Source organism: Pleurodeles waltl, chromosome 10 (assembly GCF_031143425.1).
Source record: "Pleurodeles waltl isolate 20211129_DDA chromosome 10, aPleWal1.hap1.20221129, whole genome shotgun sequence".
Lineage (NCBI taxonomy): Eukaryota > Metazoa > Chordata > Amphibia > Caudata > Salamandridae > Pleurodeles > Pleurodeles waltl.
The window spans coordinates 942981949-942999669 of record NC_090449.1 but is presented as its reverse complement, the minus strand read 5'-3'; the positions used below and the strand labels follow the sequence as shown (position 1 = coordinate 942999669).

At 43.4% G+C, this 17721-nt stretch overlaps 1 protein-coding gene across 1 annotated transcript in view; it reads right to left on the bottom strand.

The window, feature by feature from the left end:
* SLC25A13 (solute carrier family 25 member 13) overlaps positions 1-17721 on the bottom strand; it is a 587939-nt gene that overhangs the window by 293921 nt on the left and 276297 nt on the right. Inside the window, exon 11 of the mRNA XM_069211738.1 lies at positions 17072-17230. Within this exon, the coding sequence (XP_069067839.1) occupies positions 17072-17230 (159 nt within the window). The remainder of the gene's footprint in view (positions 1-17071; positions 17231-17721) is intronic.

The following is a 17721-nucleotide window of genomic DNA, read 5'->3' as shown; positions in this document are numbered from 1 at the left end:
CGGACCCACCTACCTCAACAACCGACTCAGCTTCCACACCCCCACCCGAAGCCTCCGCTCAGCCAACCTCGCCCTCGCCACAGTCCCCCGCATCCGAAAAACCACCGCCGGCGGCAGATCCTTCTCCTACCTCGCCGCCAAGACCTGGAACACTCTCCCCACCATCCTACGACAGACCCAGGACCTGCTGGCCTTCAGAAGACTCCTCAAGACCTGGCTCTTCGACCAGTAGCACCCCCCCTCCCCAGCGCCTTGAGACCCTCGCGGGTATGTAGCGCGCTTTACAAATGCAGTGATTGATTGATTGATTGACTAGAACAAAATGTATACACATGTTTGATAAGTTTAGGCTATGAGGCTAAGTATAATGCTCCCAGAATGCTCTCTGATTAGATGCAAATGAAGTGTCATTTAGTAAAATGTGTTGATGCATGCTAGTATTTCCCAAAAATATTTCTAATGGAAAATCAGTGTAACCATTTTCAACACGAATATGGGAAGCATGAAAATAAACAAACACGGACAAAGCCAACTGATCTGACATATTTTTATAAGTCTTTTAGTTTCATCAATGTGTGTCTTGTTTTGACATGGCTTTTGTATCACTTTATTGTTGTGGGAGCTACCAGGCCCTCAACATTGTAACAAACACTGGCAAAAAAAAACCAAAAAGTTTTTGAACTCTAAAAGCACACGGTGCCACCAACGGCATAACAAAGGCCCTGCAGCCGCCCCTCCAGGGGGCCCCTTCAGCACAGCACCTGCTCTGAGTGCGTCTGGAGAGGGGGCTCCTCCATGTTCTTTGCAAAGGGGCACCCTCCAGTTTCGTTACGTCACTGATTGCCACTGTAGTTCCTGACACTGAACAAAACTACTTTGGGTGCCAATATGCTCCTTGTGGAAGAGCAGAATGCGATCACTCACAGTAAAGCCAGCAGAAAGAGAGAGAAATAGAAGTTTAATAAAAACAAAATGTCTTTGTTAACACCAGACCTAATTAGAGACCAAGACCCACATGTAGGTAGCTTTTTGCATGTCGCAAACAGCGACTTTCGCTGTTTGCGACGTGCAAAAAGCACATTGCGATGCACAAACCCAGTTTTGCGATTCGGTAACCTGGTTACCGAATCGCAAAACGGGATGTCGCAATTAGGAAGGGGTGGAACACCTAATTCCTAATTGCGACTCGCAATGCAATGTAGGATTGTTTTGTGACCGCGAACGCGGACTCAAACCATTTGCAGCAAATGGGTGCTAACACTTTCGCAAAAGGGAAGGGGTCCCCATGGGACCCCTCACCCCATTGTGAATGTCACTGTAAACATTTTTTCCAGAGCAGGCAGTGGTCCTGCGGACCTCTGCCTGCTCTGAAAAAATGAAACAAAACATTTCATTTTTCGTTTTTGTAATGCATCTCGTTTTCCTTTAAGGAAAACAGGCTGCATTACAAACAAAAAAAAGAAACTGCTTTATTGAAAAGCAGTCACAGACATGGTGGTCTGCTGTCTCCAGCAGGCCACCATCCCTGTGAGGGCCACTATTCGCAAGGGGGTTGCAAATTGCGACCCACCTCATGATTATTCATTAGGTGGGCATTTGCGAAGCCCTTGGGAATCACAGATGGTGTCAGGGACACCATCCTACATTCGGATTTGCGACTCGCAATTTGCGAGTCGGAAATCTGAACCTACCTACATGTGGCCCCAAATTCTTAAAGAAAGTCACAAAAGTGCACCCATGGTATATGTCGTACCCCTATAAAATATTTGTGAACTGTATTTTAGCATGGGTAAATATGCATGTGTAGATTTGCTCATGTGAAAATCTATTGAGCATTTGCAAGTTCATTTTCCCTCCAGCCACTTTCTTCCCAACCCTGGCAGAAGTTCTAATTCTGCCACTGTCAGGAGTAAATGTCCAACCTTTCTTATTATGGGAAAATATTAGAGAGAAGCTGGTGAAAATCTTTAAAACATGCTGGTTAGTAGGTTTGCAGACTCAAAGGCATTCCAGCCCTGGAACTATTGCTTACTGCTTCCTCCAGCCCCAGTATGCAGATCTGCAGAAAGGTGGCAAAATAAGGAAATTGCTACAGTAGGGATTGAAATTGCAAGTATTCAAGCCCTACTATGGTTAGAAGCCCTGGCATAATCAGAGAGGCTGTTATCAGAGCTCTTACATAATGCGATTGCTGCCATAATTTGTCACCACACTACATGGCACCAAAGGGACAAGTAGATCTTTTTACAGGACAAGTAGATTTGAGAAGCAACCTGTCCCCTGGAAAGTAGATATTTTAATAAATTCCACACCCCTGTACATCAAGAAAAAGCTAGGCATGCCTTCTACACTATCAAGAAATGGCTAACATGGGGGCGTGACCAGGATGCAGACGCAGCAAGGCATGTCCTCCAGGGCCTGCATTTGGGCTTTTTGTGGGGGCAGTCGGGGACGCCGACTGGGACATAAGCTGTTTGGCCCAATGCAGAAAGAGCTCAGGGGGTTTCGAGCAGCTCACCCAAAAGGAGATCAAGATGGAGCTCACCAGTGAAGAGACCGGGTCGCTCTAAACTTACAGTGAAGTGCAGTGGTAAGAAGAGAACAAAAGAAGCCCTTCTTCCCTGGCTTTAGGAAGCAGAAAGAGTACAATGGAATGCCTGATCCCAGGCACAGACAACCGGGCCAGACCCACAGCGATGAACAGGCAGGAGTAGCAGTGATACCTGAGGGCCGATTTCTGCTACTCAACATGCGGCAAGAAGGTGCTTGGAATTTAAGCATAAAACAAGAATGAACTGAGAAAGAAGTACTCCTGAGATAAAGTAAAATGGAATGGGGAGTAGAAACTAAAAGACAGAAAAGGAACTTAAATAGAAAAGCAAATATCATCAATAAAAGGTACATAGAGCAGAAACAATAAAAAGCAACTGAATACTCCGCCCCAAAGAATCAAAGACACAAGTCACTCGTATTCCTCCACAAGTAAAACAATCCTCTAAGAGGAATAAGAGGCAAAGACTGTACCCCATATAAGACTGATAAAGATGCACAATTTCAAAATGTGCAAGAGGAGACGATATAAAATCCTGAAGTGGTGGTGCCTTGATTCGCTCTCCCAAGCACTACATAGATAGGAGACTAACAAGTGATTGTTGAGCCAAACCCCTCCTACTAATAAGACTGGCTCATATAACAATGGCACCCTTCAAACCGAAACAGGTTAAAACCACCCAAGCTAAAGGGTGGGGGAGGGGCTACAAGAGGACTCCATTGGAAAGAAGGTTACTTCGATTCAAAAGGGGATTGCCAGCTGCTCATAAGCAGGCTTCAATTTGACATTACACCTTTATGTCAAGACTTGGCAAAAACACTATCTGAACAAGATCATAATTTATATATAAAAAAAAAGTCAGGATGTAAGATTAGACTAGGTTGAAACTTTTACAATGGAACACCCTCACAAAACAAGTTATTTTAGCTGAGATAATGACTGACAGCACTGGAGTGCCAACAAACTGCCAACAACTGGAGGACAGAGCAAATCTCTTAGTCAGAAATTGAGGCATTATTACCGATATCATTGAATAGCTCAAGTTGTAAGTCAAAGCTCTATTTTGGATAATTAACACGTCGAGAAATTACTTGACGGAGCAAAACAGTTTTCTCTGGGTTCCGTTGCGACACAAACTCACTCTAGATGTGCTTTACCAAAGTAAATATTTGCATTCTCACAGGATCAATCATGATGAGACCAAGGGCAAAAAACGATTTAATTCAGAGGCTATAAAATTATTCTTTTTCAAGATGTATCCTAGAAGGAGACAATTTAGAGACATAACTTGAACGCTTCAGCAAAAAATAATTCCTCAGATCCCAAAGTCGACAGCACTCAAACGACCACACTAACATGACCTCATAGCTTGGCTAGCCAGGTCTAAATGACAGGCTTACAGACTTTTACACTAAATGTCCAGGGCCTAAATATGCCAGTCAAAAGTGGTGCAGTTTTAAAATGGGTACATAATAAAGCTGGATATAGTTATTACACTAATCGGATCTATAAGGAAAATAAGCACAGAGGTGGCTATCTTAATGGATTCCAAGTCAATTTCACTTGCATACATAAACAAAAACAAAAGGAGCAGCTGTTATGCTGAAGAGAGACCTGCCATTCATGATGGACTCAATAACAGAGCAAACTGATAGGGTAGAGAGTATAAAGGGTAAACTAAATGTATATAATTTACTCTTTTATCCATTTATGGGCCCAAAGAAGACCAGAAAAAATGTTTTGCGTTGTTGTTTTTTCAGGATAGCGGAGTTCTCACAGGGTCATCCGATAACAGGAGAGTAATTCAACAGTGTACTGAAAGGGTCTATGGATACATATGCCAATAGACTGGGTTCCTTTTCTACGCATGGTACGTCAGAGAGAGGGGACGTGGATCTAGGGCTGACCCACACACAGATGTTACTAAACAATTAGGATTACATATTTTACTCCTCTGTCCACAAGACAACTCAGGAACAGATTTCTTTCATCTAAACAAAATGCTCATTGAAATGACTACCGACTTCACAGCAGGTTCAAGAGTCCTGTCCGACAATCCTTTAGTGATATTAATAATAGGATTCCAGGTGCTGCCATCCCCATTAGCCAGATTGCAGTGCTTTAACGAGTTAGTTTTTTAGAGTAGACATAGTAAATCACTATTTTGAAGAAAATGACACTAGTGAAATAATGCTTTGCATGTTCTGAACCTCTTCTAAAGCAAGTAACACAAAGGGAGGACCACAACCGCAGCTTCCACAACCTCTGCATATTAAGGAAGATCTTCAAACGAATCCCTCTCAAAACCAGAAAGACAGTCACTCACGCCATCATCAATAGCAGACTTGACTAAGAAAACGCCCTCTAGGCCAGACTCCCCGCCCAGCTCATTCACCACCTCCAGACCATCCAGAACGCAGCAGCGAGACTAGTCCTAGACCTTCCCAGAAGAACGCACATCACACCCCACCTGAGAGGTCTACACTGGCTGCTGGTGCACAAGAGATGCAAATTTTAAGTTCTCATCATCGCCTACAAAGCCCTCCACAACATCGGACCCAAGCTAATCAATTCAGACTCTCCTGCCACCAGCCAACCAGGGGGCTCTGCTTGAGAACACTCATCCTGAGACTCTGACGTAACCGATGCAGACGGCAATCCTCCTCCTACCTAGCTGCCAAGAACTGGAATGACTCCTCCCCACCCCCCCAACATTCCCACCACGCACACCCTTCCCGAATTCAGAAAAAAAATACAAGACATGGCTCTTCGAGGGGTAGCTTGGACACAGCAACAGACAAACACCTGGATACCCCCCAGGGTGATAAGCCGTGCTTTACAAATACAATGATTGATTGATTGAGTTGATATACCACACCTCTGCTTTTCAGAAACAAACCGAGGACTAGAATGCCAGGTAAAAACCAGAATCAAAATATAAAACACATTGTCTCTCCTAAATTTACCAGCCTTTACCCAATGCAGAGAGAGAATTGAAACACCAACAATTTGGGATAACAGCAATTAGAATGCTATATAAAGGCAGAAAATAATAGAATAAAGGGGGAAAAAGGACCGAATTTTGCATACAAACGGAGAATGGTGCAACTATGGACTCACATAAGGAACAGCCATGAGAGTGAGGTCCTAACCCCATCATTGTTCCAAATATTCTCAGAATTTTATAAAGATTTCTGCGACCAGCTTACGCTCCATAGACCAACATTTAACAGGTCTCTAGCATCTAAATGAGTCAGGGCTGGTTGATCAGGTAACTTGCGATTTCCTATCACCTATTATTTCAGGGCAATAGACAGAGGTGCTATATGTTGTTCATCCTAATTTTTCTGGCTTTACAGCGGTGGTCTTATTCCACTATAATGAGGCAGTGACTAGCACAGCCTGTCACACTGATGATCCATACTGTTTACCACAGAAGTGTGCACAGGCAGGTCAGGCAGAACCAGGACATATGCCAGAGGTTTCTCAAATACTGCCTGGTTTCAAGCAGGAGGGAATTGATGAGAATTTATTGGATGAAGCTTTGGAGTTGCAGGTCTCTTTACCGCATCCTCAGACTAAGAGGGCGCACTCTCTAGGAAGAAATACAGGAAGAAGATGCCAAGGAGGAAGAAGGACGAAAACTGATTCTAGAGGACAAGACAAAATACAGTGGAGAGGAAGACGAGGAGGAGACAAGGTACAGACAGGAGGAGCAAGGCAACCGTGACAAGGAAGCAAATGCATTCAACCTGTGGGGAAAGTCAGCAGAGGTCTAAAGCAAGCAACTCAGCACTACTGGAGGGAGGGGAAGCCACTTGCATGAGTCTGCTATGATTTAGACTCTTACCAATCCCTTACGTTTCATTGAGTATCACAGTAAGTGGCAATCCCTTGAGGGAAGAGAACTGGGACTCACACCTAAGCATGTGGGAGCATTTTCATTTGGTTTTATATTGGTGTGGTGCTAACAAAGAATTATACAGAAAACACAATGATGAGGGGGAACATGGGGGCCAGCTTGAGGCCGGTTGCACAAAACTGTCGGGGAACTTGATGCGGACATACCCAGAATGAGATGACCAAGCGCAGGATCAAGGGGGCTTGGAAGTGGTGAAGCAAGAGGGGGAACTTTTTGTTGCAGGAGGGAGCTCTAGTTGATTCTTTTAATTAAAATCAAGGGCCGCGTCCCCGATGTGAAAAAGAGAAACACGGCTGGTGGAATAGAGTGAGAAGCCAGCATTAGCGCCTGGGGCCAGGCAACGTCTGAAGTACAACGTGGCAGAAATGCCACAACGAGGCTTCCATTCTGTGTCATTGGAGGTAAAGACAGCACAGTAGAGGGTACAGTGTTGGCTGTGGATGTATTCCAGGGCTCGAGTGCATTGAAGAGGGCCTCGAAGCAGGTTGGAAAATCTAGAGAGCTTGGGTAAGGCAGAAGGACAAGTTACTTACCTTCGGTAGCACCTTATCTGGTAGAGACAATATCTAATTGCAGGTTCTTTACCTTAGAATTTCCCCCAGGCAAAAGTCTTGATCCAGAGATTTTCCTCGAGCAGTAACACTGCGCATCGTTGATCGTCTCCGCATCAGTCATCTGCATCGTCCGCACCAGACATGATGCTGTGGATCCTATATTGACACCATTCCAATGCACTGACATCAATTTCTTTTCACGACTTTCAACGCCAGAAGCGCAGATCCATGATGAACACTGAACACTGACCACGGTGAACTTCTTGAGGAAGAGATTGAGGAACCGAAGCTCTGGGATAGGGTGGGGGCCCTTGTCCTTTTTAGGCACCAGAAAGTATCGGGAATAACAGCCACATGCTACTTCTGGCACAGGGACAGAAGGCTAACTTGGTCCAGAGCCGTAACCTCCTTGCAGAGGAGTGTCCAATGATCCTCCTTCATCCGATCGTAAGATGGTGGCATGGATGGAGGAGTAGTCTTGAAGGGGGGAGTCTGGTGATTGTGAATCCTGCCTCTGACTGCTCTTTGGTTGGGAACTGCCAGACTAGGAATGTTTGGAGGCAGCTGAGGTTGAGGGGTACGGGGGGATCCACGAGGATGGGGGAATCTCCCATCCCGGCCACACAGAGACTGGGCCGCATGCACGACACAGTGGCTGGAGAGGAATGGGTTTGGTGGGGTGCTCTTACACAGTGATGAAAGAGGAGAAAAAGTCCTAAGGACCGGGCCATTGCATGAGAACCCTTGAATCGTTTGAGGAATGAGTTTGCTTTGTCTCTCCGAAGAGACAGGTGGCATCAAAGGACATGCCCATAAGGGTAGATTGGACAACCACTGAAAAGCCAGATGTCCTCAACCAAGCGTGGCGCCTCAGGGCCACCTTCGATGCAACCGCCCGGCCCAGTGAGACGGGGGTGTCTAGTCTACCTGGGATCATGAACTTGGCTGCTTCCCTCCCATCAGAAGCAGCTTGAGAGAGTACAGCTCGGGCCTTCTCCAGGACCTGAGGAAGCACTTGTGCAACTGTATCCCACAGGGTATGGGTATAACAGCCCAAAATGCAGTGTTCACAGACCACAATGCCAGGATGGGAGAAGAAATCATCTTCTTCTCTAGTTGTTCCAGCTTCTTGGATTCCCAATTTGGGGATGCAGAAGGGAACACATCCTGGGATGTAGAGGCTTGGATAACCAAGCTCTCAAGGGTGGGGTGTTGCATCAGGAACGCTGGGTCAGTTGGAGCAGAGCGATGGCGGCAAACAATTGTCCTGTTCACAGGAGCCCCTGCTGGGTTTGGATCAGGTACCCAGCAGGACATCATTAAGTGCTTCACTAATAGCCAATAGGGTTTTAGAGGATGAAGCACCTCTGTCAGGAGGTTAGTCCTGACTGCCACTGAGGCAGCTCAGGGCCCAAGACCTCAGGTGCTCTTCGCACCACCATGGAACAGGACGCTTCCTCCTCTGTAGCCACGGTAGGGGGAGAAAGCATGCCAGTGTCTGGTGAAGAATTTAGACCACTGGCTTCACCCAGGTCCATCCGCCAGTCCACAGGAACTTGAAGCTGGATTTTTAAAGGGTCCAACGATCCCTCCCATTCCTCATCGTACCCCCAACCCATATGAATAAGAGTCAGGATTGGACATAGGGAGCAATGCCCCTGCTGAATTCAGAGTTGGCCACCCGGCTCCATATTGGCAATGAGAAAGCATGGACTCAAAACCAGCATCAGAAAAGGTCGTGGTGGCATGGCCTACGCAAGTTTGGATGCAGGAACGGATTCATGGGTGTCCTGGGGGGTGAGGTCAAAGCCGCCGGCGCAGAACCCAAGGGGGCCCCTTCTAACCCAACAGGGACCGAGGGCGCTCCAGCAGAGCCAGACTTCCCAAATATGAGGCGCATGGCCTCCTAAAACTCTGAGTTGGGCAGGGGGTCGCTCCACCTCCAAGAAACTCGGGGAGGCATGCAGCTGACGTTTGTTCTTCTTCGACTTCTTCTTAAGACTTGACTTACCCGATCGTCCTGAGGACCTGAAGTGAGATGATGAAGACAGAGGGCTCCGCGACGATCCCGGGAACTTCCGCTCCACCGAGATCGGGATCTACACAAAGCCGAGTGCCGAGCTGCAAGGAGCTTAAGAGACCGCTCCCTCAAAAGCCTTCGGATTCATGCCCGGCACTCGGAGCACGACTTCAGGTTCGAACTCCAGTCAACACAAGCACATGAGGTGCGGATCCGTCACGGATATTGCCCGATGACAGGACCCGCAGGGCTTGAACCTGGTTTTAAGTGAAGATATCTTTGACGCACAGGAGTGTAGACACTCAAAAATCTTTGACAAAAAGTTAAAAAAAAAGATCAGTCAAAAGCAACTAGGGAGTAGCTCTTTTCGGATCAGCGCAGGCACGTGTGGAAAGAAAAGAACTGACATCAGTGCACCGGGGTGGCGTCTATATAGAATCCTCAACATCATGTCCGACGCAGACGATGGACACCGAGCTGACTGACGCCATCTAACGGGGCACAGGGCAGCACTCGAGAAAAATCTCCAGGTCTGGACTGATGCCTCGGGGAAATTCTAAGTTAAGGAATCTGCAAGTATATGTCTCTATCAGATGGCAGCTGGAAAAAGACCCCTTTCATTAGGTAAAAGGTAAGGGGGAAAGCAAGGTTGAAAGCAGGGGGAGCTTGAGAAGTAGCTGCCCAAAAGGGAGTGGTAGAAACCCATAAAGAATCAGAGCAGGCGAAGCCAAAAAGGGGGTGAGAGGTGGGTATTTCGCCAGAACTCCTGATTACACCCTACAAATCAAGGATGGGGGGCGTGCAAGAAGAAACTTAACCAGATTCATTTTAATAAAAAGGTGAGAAGGATAACCTAGATAAGCAAGGGAGAGGTGGGGCTAGACTTAGAACTCACATGCATAAAGTAATATAAAGTCCCTTAAGAGTAAAAATAACACCATCTATGAGATCTTTTTTCAAAGCACTGCCAAATAATTTGGAGCAGAGGGAAGACAGTATAATGGCTGATGGCAAAGAGCAAAGTGCCTCAGTTGAGATGGGCCCCAAGGAGCACATAGACAGCAACAGTTACATTTCTGCATTATGATCGCCTTCAGGAAGTGCAGGCAGTGAGAGTGGTGAAAGTGTACTGGATGTGTCTATAGCAAACAGATTCCAGCCCCTGCCAGAAGCAGAGGATATGGACAGGTCAAGAGGGGAGGTAGCAAAGACAGAGGAGTGAGATGCACAGATGAAGCTCCCCTCTTAATTATCCCCATCTTCTCCCAATCAGAGTCATTAAACACTCCCACTTTTATGGAGACTATGTTATTGTCCCTAACAAAGCAGATTCAGTCAAGATTTACCATATCAGAGGTAAATCAGAAGGATATCCAAGGAGATTGTAGTGTCTTGGAGAAAACACTGGATGCCTTAGCACAGCAGACTCAGATCTTTGACAAGGAACTTAGCAAGCTTAAAAGCACATTTGCCCTAAATAAAGAAGAAATTAATGCAGCAGAAGGGAAATGAGCTCTCTGAGAGGTTAGGGCAACTGGAGAATTACTCTAGAAGAAATAACCTAAGGATTTTAAATGTTCCAGAGGGTGTCGAGGGGGCAAAACCTGAAATCCTTTGGGGTAGACTTGTTAAGTGTAGTAGTTCCTTCAGGTGACACTACAATGGATCTAGCAAGTGATATTCAGAGAAAGGGATATTAAGAGAATCCACAGAGACACCTATAAGAGAAAGTAACAGGAACAAACCTCTGAAAATCCTAGTGAAGTTTCTGACATACTTAAGGGACAAATACTGTCAAAGGCATTGAGATTAAAATCCTTAACAGCAAAAGGTCTCCGTTTTAAAATAAAGGTGAGATATATCTCTGATGACCTCAGAGATGCAATGGGAGCTTGGAAAACAAATGGACGAATTAAAGAAACTAAGGGCCACACTGCAATTAAAATTCCCAGTTCTCCTTAAAGTAATGTCTGACAACAGAATGTACAATTTGAAAAACCACAGAGATGGATGAACTTATCGCTAAGATAAAACCACTTAAGTCAGCATCACCAAATGATTTGAGCATGATCTAAATGTGTTCAGTGGGAAATTAATAGGACATAGAGTACCCCCCAATTGGTTACTAGACTTTAATTGTTTTAGAACTCAGTCACTGTGCACAAATTACTTTCCTAGTCAAGCCTTAAGTGTCCTAAAGGACAATAAGAATAACCAATAAGAGCTTGGGAGGGTTACCTATGGGAGTGAAGGGGGTAAGGAGAAAATTTAGGGGAGGAGCATTATTTGCAGGGGATGGGAACATTAGGGGATAAAATGAAGAAGAAGAAAAAAAAAAGAAAAAAAGAAAAACCTTGTGAACGTCATCCATATTTTAGAGATCAGGTGGCCATCGATAAGGAACCAATTGATAAGAGATGACAGGGTGTTAGATGGAGGTAGAAAAATAGTAACCCAAATCTTGTATTGGAATGTGAATGTTTGTGTAAGGGAGCCAAGCAAAGAAACATTTTGCAATATTTGCAGGACTCTCAAGAGCAAATTTTAATCTTCTTCTTCAAGAGACATCATTGCATACCACAATCGAAAGTCAAACATCTACCTCGAGCAGGTGTAGTAATGAAGGGTTAATGGCTTAAGGAGTGGAGTACTGTGTCAAAGTTGTGGTGAATGAGGACAAAAAAAAAGAAAACACAGTGATGAAGGGGAGTCATATTCCTATTTGTTCTGAACAGTAAGTATATGCGGTTTAAAGACTGTCTGCCTCTGCCTTCCTATACCCAAACTGATCTGTATCTTGCTCGCCATGAAGAACTACAAAGGTGGAATGAAAGAAAAGATCAAAGAAAGACAGATACAAAAAAATGAAACAACCACTTTCAGGATTTATGACAATGTTTTGAGCCTGGACCTTTCATTGCAAAGACTGATCACACTCATTAAAGCACTCTCTTTACCTATGTTATGGTACTTGGTCCTCTCCTCCAAAATGTCAGTGTGTCACTATTCTAGACAAATGGCAAGATTTGGAATGGTCTGGGTCTCCCTGACATTTGCACTTCACACAATCTGTAGGAAAGGTTTCTTTCTGCCTGATGTCCTGATTTCTTTTCAGGCTGGATTTGCTGGCATTTGTATGTAGAACACGGTCCTTGGGCTCCCAGTGACTATGCTCTGACCCTAAACACTATGTAAAATTACCTAGACTCCCTTGGCCTACTTACTATTTCAGTAAGGATACTGTAGGGATACTGTAACTTGAAACAGTAAATGCACAATCGGCTTAACAACCTAATGACACATGTGAGCTGCCCAGTACATATACATCACTGAAATTAACGTCTGTATAAAAGACTGCCCTCAGGCCTAATATGGTAGTCTGGCTGGCCACAGGAGCACCTAGCAAAATAAACCATTCTGACAATCACCGCCCTGAGTTTCCGAACTTTGCTGTCAGCAAAACATACAATAAAAGGGACAAAATTACCTTGAGGGTTCTCTGCAAGAAAAAATAAGCTCTGGCTACCAAAAATGGCAACACGGTACATGCTGACAAACACCAAATAAAAACAAATACCTATGTTGTGCCAAAATATAACATGGTGCAACGAAAACAGTAAAACCAGAGCAATAGGATATATTGTAAAAAAATAGTGTAAAGTTCAACTACAGGTATTTTATCACAGCCACATCATCATGCAATCACAACACCATGAAAAGGAGCAAACGTAAACAGGGTGAAAGCGGGTAAATATTTGGTGCGTTGAGTCTTGAAAAAAATCATATTTTTTTTTCTCTTTACATAGCTCAATAGTTAGGCTTAAACGGCAGCACATTTCTGATACACCTGCAGCTAAAAGGGTACCTGAAAAAGGGTCTGCTGTACATTTAGGCCAGCACATCACGTTGTTTAGATTCAACTGGGAAGACCTCTGGCCAATATATTGTTAAACTGTCTGCTAAAAGTTATCTCTGAGAACAGCATCATAATGCAAAGAAGTCTATGTGGAAGGGAGGTAGTAAAGCCCAGTGCAAAAAATTAAAGACCTTCATTTTGCAAGACCGCTTGTCTCCTACACTAAAGAAAAAAAATACATTTTATGCATCAGTCGTTTCGACACGTGTGTCTAGCAAGGGCCACACTTTCACCTGGCCATGTGGGAACACTTCAAAATAGATTCTTGCACACGTTATTCCTGTGTCCTAGATTTCTACCATTCCTGGAAAAAAACGTGTCATTGTGCTGTAGATACGCAAAACCAAAAAAATACAATATAACATGGCTCATCAATCTGATCATGAAATACTAATACTAGATATACATATCTAAAGAAAACACATACAATAAGTAACTGGCATCAAAACATTACTATCTGCCCAAGCAGCAGCCTACGGTGCGCAGTGGTACGGATGAGAAGTAAAAGGTTTTGTCAACATCAATAAAAACAGCAATGAGCAAAAGAACAGATAATCTAACTTCTTACAGAAAATAATGACAAAAGATCCAACAAAAGGGGCAACAATGTGCCAAAGCATTGGACAAATCATACTTTAGGGAAGCATACAGTCAAATATTTGGAAGCCAGGAGCCACAGGCCTGCATAGTACAGAAAGCTGTACCTAATGTAGTTACACATTAATTGAACCACATACCATCTCAGGAGGGCACAGATCCCGGATAGCTCGTAATCCTGCATCTTTAAATTCACATGATAACTAAGAAAAGGAACTGTCAAACACAACTTCTCAGGGAATTCACCTAAGGTACCGAGCGCCAAACACCCAGTCACAGAACAAAAGTTAACTAAAATGTGTTCAAAAGATGTTGAAGTTTCTTGTTTCAACAATACTGCAATCTTTACCTCTGATCACAAAACCAACACCACCATACCATCTCTGCCAATGTTTTCAAATCTCCACAACAAGCACGGTTATCCGTGCCTAGATAACTTGCTTACACTGATGTAAACTACTACAGGGAGTGCAGAATTATTAGGCAAGTTGTATTTTTGAGGATTAATTTTATTATTGAACAACAACCATGTTCTCAATGAACCCAAAAAACTCATTAATATCAAAGCTGAATATTTTTGGAAGTAGTTTTTAGTTTGTTTTTAGTTTTAGCTATGTTAGGGGGATATCTGTGTGTGCAGGTGACTATTACTGTGCATAATTATTAGGCAACTTAACAAAAAACAAATATATACCCATTTCAATTATTTATTATTACCAGTGAAACCAATATAACATCTCAACATTCACAAATATACATGTCTGACATTCAAAAACAAAACAAAAACAAATCCGTGACCAATATAGCCACCTTGCTTTGCAAGGACACTCAAAAGCCTGCCATCCATGGATTCTGTCAGTGTTTTGATCTGTTCACCATCAACATTGCGTGCAGCAGCAACCACAGCCTCCCAGACACTGTTCAGAGAGGTGTACTGTTTTCCCTCCTTGTAAATCTCACATTTGATGATGGACCACAGGTTCTCAATGGGGTTCAGATCAGGTGAACAAGGAGGCCATGTCATTAGATTTCCTTCTTTTATACCCTTTCTTGCCAGCCACGCTGTGGAGTACTTGGACGCGTGTGATGGAGCATTGTCCTGCATGAAAATCATGTTTTTCTTGAAGGATGCAGACTTCTTCCCGTACCACTGCTTGAAGAAGGTGTCTACCAGGAACTGGCAGTAGGACTGGGAGTTGAGCTTGACTCCATCCTCAACCCGAAAAGGCCCCACAAGCTCATCTTTGATGATACCAGCCCAAACCAGTACTCCACCTCCACCTTGCTGGCGTCTGAGTCGGACTGGAACTCTCTGCCCTTTACCAATCCAGCCACGGGCCCATCCATCTGGCCCATCAAGACTCACTCTCATTTCATCAGTCCATAAAACCTTAGAAAATCAGTCTTGAGATATTTCTTGGCCCAGTCTTGACGTTTCAGCTTGTGTGTCTTGTTCAGTGGTGGTCGTCTTTCAGCCTTTCTTACCTTGGCCATGTCTCTGTGCCCAGTGATGTTGCAGCTCTGAAATATGGCCAAACTGGTGGCAAGTGGCATCGTGGCAGCTGCACGCTTGACTTTTCTCAGTTCATGGGCAGTTATTTTGCGCCTTGGTTTTTCCACACGCTTCTTGCGACCCTGTTGACTATTTTGAATGAAACGCTTGATTGTTCGATGATCACGCTTCAGAAGCTTTGCAATTTTAAGAGTGCTGCATCCCTCTGCAAGATATCTCACTATTTTTGACTTTTCTGAGCCTGTCAAGTCCTTCTTTTGACCCATTTTGCCAAAGGAAAGGAAGTTGCCTAATAATTATGCACACCCGATATAGGGTGTTGATGTCATTAGACCACACCCCTTCTCATTACAGAGATGCACATCACCTAATATGCTTAATTGGTAGTAGGCTTTCGAGCCTATACAGCTTGGAGTAAGACAACATGCATAAAGAGGATGATGTGGTCAAAATACTCATTTGCCTAATAATTCTGCACTCCCTGTAATGTACTTATGTAGGTTTTCTTCTTGCCATTACACATTGTATTTGACTGCCATGATCTTTGTTTGACATATAATTTCTGCTTTGCTTCTGTGTTTCACCATTGTAACCCGTGTAAAGAGCTATGCTATCCATCTCTGGGGCTTGTATGAGCCACAAAGGACTTCTAAAATTAGGTAGATAAAATAAACAAGGCTGTAATACACTGTATACATGACATATTGCTTTTATGTATTTATAATCAAACTTCCTATAAGTGATTGAATGAATACAGTTACACAAACTCTTGTGTGAGTCAGTGGTATGTGAAGTGAAGGAGAGGCTGGAAGGGACTGTAATAGTAATTTTTATACCTGGATTTATTATGGATTAACATCAACGAATTTAGGTGCATGTTAAGACAAAATGATACGTACATTCTTAGGTATGCAATATTTATTATCTTAGCAAATGTTTAAACACAAACTAGCACCATTGGGAAACAAACAGCCTGTTCAAGAAGCATTGCAATTATAAAACATATTTGATCTTAAATACATCGCTTAAACAATATCCCTTTTTCCTGTATATGTAACTTGCTTCATGGCAAACCTTAAAATTGGTATCTTGGGGAGTCTCACCAGTTCCACTCATTCTTACTTATACAGTACACAGTATGTACTTAAACAACCTTCTCAAATTCATATTATAAAATCAAATTCACTAGCCCACCAAGAACTTAAATGTGCAGATGTCTACAACACTGGCTATCAACTTATGATTTTGACCTTTGGGAACTAAATCAATGAGTAATGCCATAGCACAGTCACAAGCAGCTTACTTGGGATTGCAAACAAAGAAGAACAAGATATACCACAGTACAAATTTAAATAGTCTGTTTGTGGACAATTGCGCTGGCTTTAATTTCACTCATCTCCAGAAGCAGGGCACTCAACTGATTGCTGAAAGATGACACACTTTTCTTCTCTTCCTGGGTCCTTTCACACTCAAACATTAATCAGAATAATTTTAGAGACGTTATTGGCTAAAAGACGCATAAGCTCATGTTCTCAAATTGTGGGCTGTATTTAGGGTGCATTTTTTTGAAAAGCTGTGAAATAAGGGCGGATTTACTGAGAGGCAATACAAGGCCGGTGTCTATTGCACAATTAGAAGATGCCTCTGGAAGCATCAAATATGGCTGCATTAACAGTGCCAGTTAGTGGGGAAAATGCGTCTGTGTTGGCCGATGAAAAAAACAGCAACAGTCAAGCTAGAAATGTGTATCAAGGGAAATTCTTGTAAATATTGGACCCAGAAAAAACACTAGTTTACAGATGAGAGAAATTGTTCATTTTTTGTCATCCATGAAGCATGTAAACCCTGGGCCTCGTGATATTTATTGAAACAATTCGAAACATGCTAAAGGAAACTGGAATTGTTTAAAGAAAGCAACATGAAAATTTCAGGTGTTTGAAATGTTAGTTGGCAGAGAGATTTCCTAACTTGCTTGGCCTCACATATATCTCTACTGACCTCTATAAAGTCCGAAGAAGCCTTCGTAACGCAAAACTTTTTTGAAGCAATCAAAGCTGTTTTTGTACATCAGTTCTCCTACAAATGACCCGGTGGATCGCTGGTTCTGCATTCGAGTTTTTACAAGATCAATAGGATACACAGCAGTGGCTCCAACAGCTAGAAATAATAGAAGAAATAACAGAGAGATTTTTTAGGAATGGGAAGAGCACACTTTATAAGTTAATATAAAAAAGCTAAACTCACATCTGATTTATAATACAGCAATACACTATCAAAACGACATAACCTGTTTATACATTTGTTTGCCTGTCTTTAGATAAGCAATTACCAGATTTCTTAACTTAAATCATGTTATCCAAATTGAGTAAAAGTTTTTTTTTTCTTTTAAGAAACTATGCTTTTCAAAGCGTATCACTGCAGATCCTTCCTGTCATACCTGTAATTGCCAGGTGGGCACGTGCACCCATAGGGACATTTAGTCTGTAGACGCTCCCGCATGCCGAGAGTACACAATCCCACAACTGCTTTCCCTGCTTTATTTTTATCCTTGTGTTCTGTTCATGGTGACTTAATAGGGAAAGGTTCGTATGTTGGCGGCAGGAGGAGTGAAGGAGAATTTTGAGATACATATTAATGTAAATAAGGAG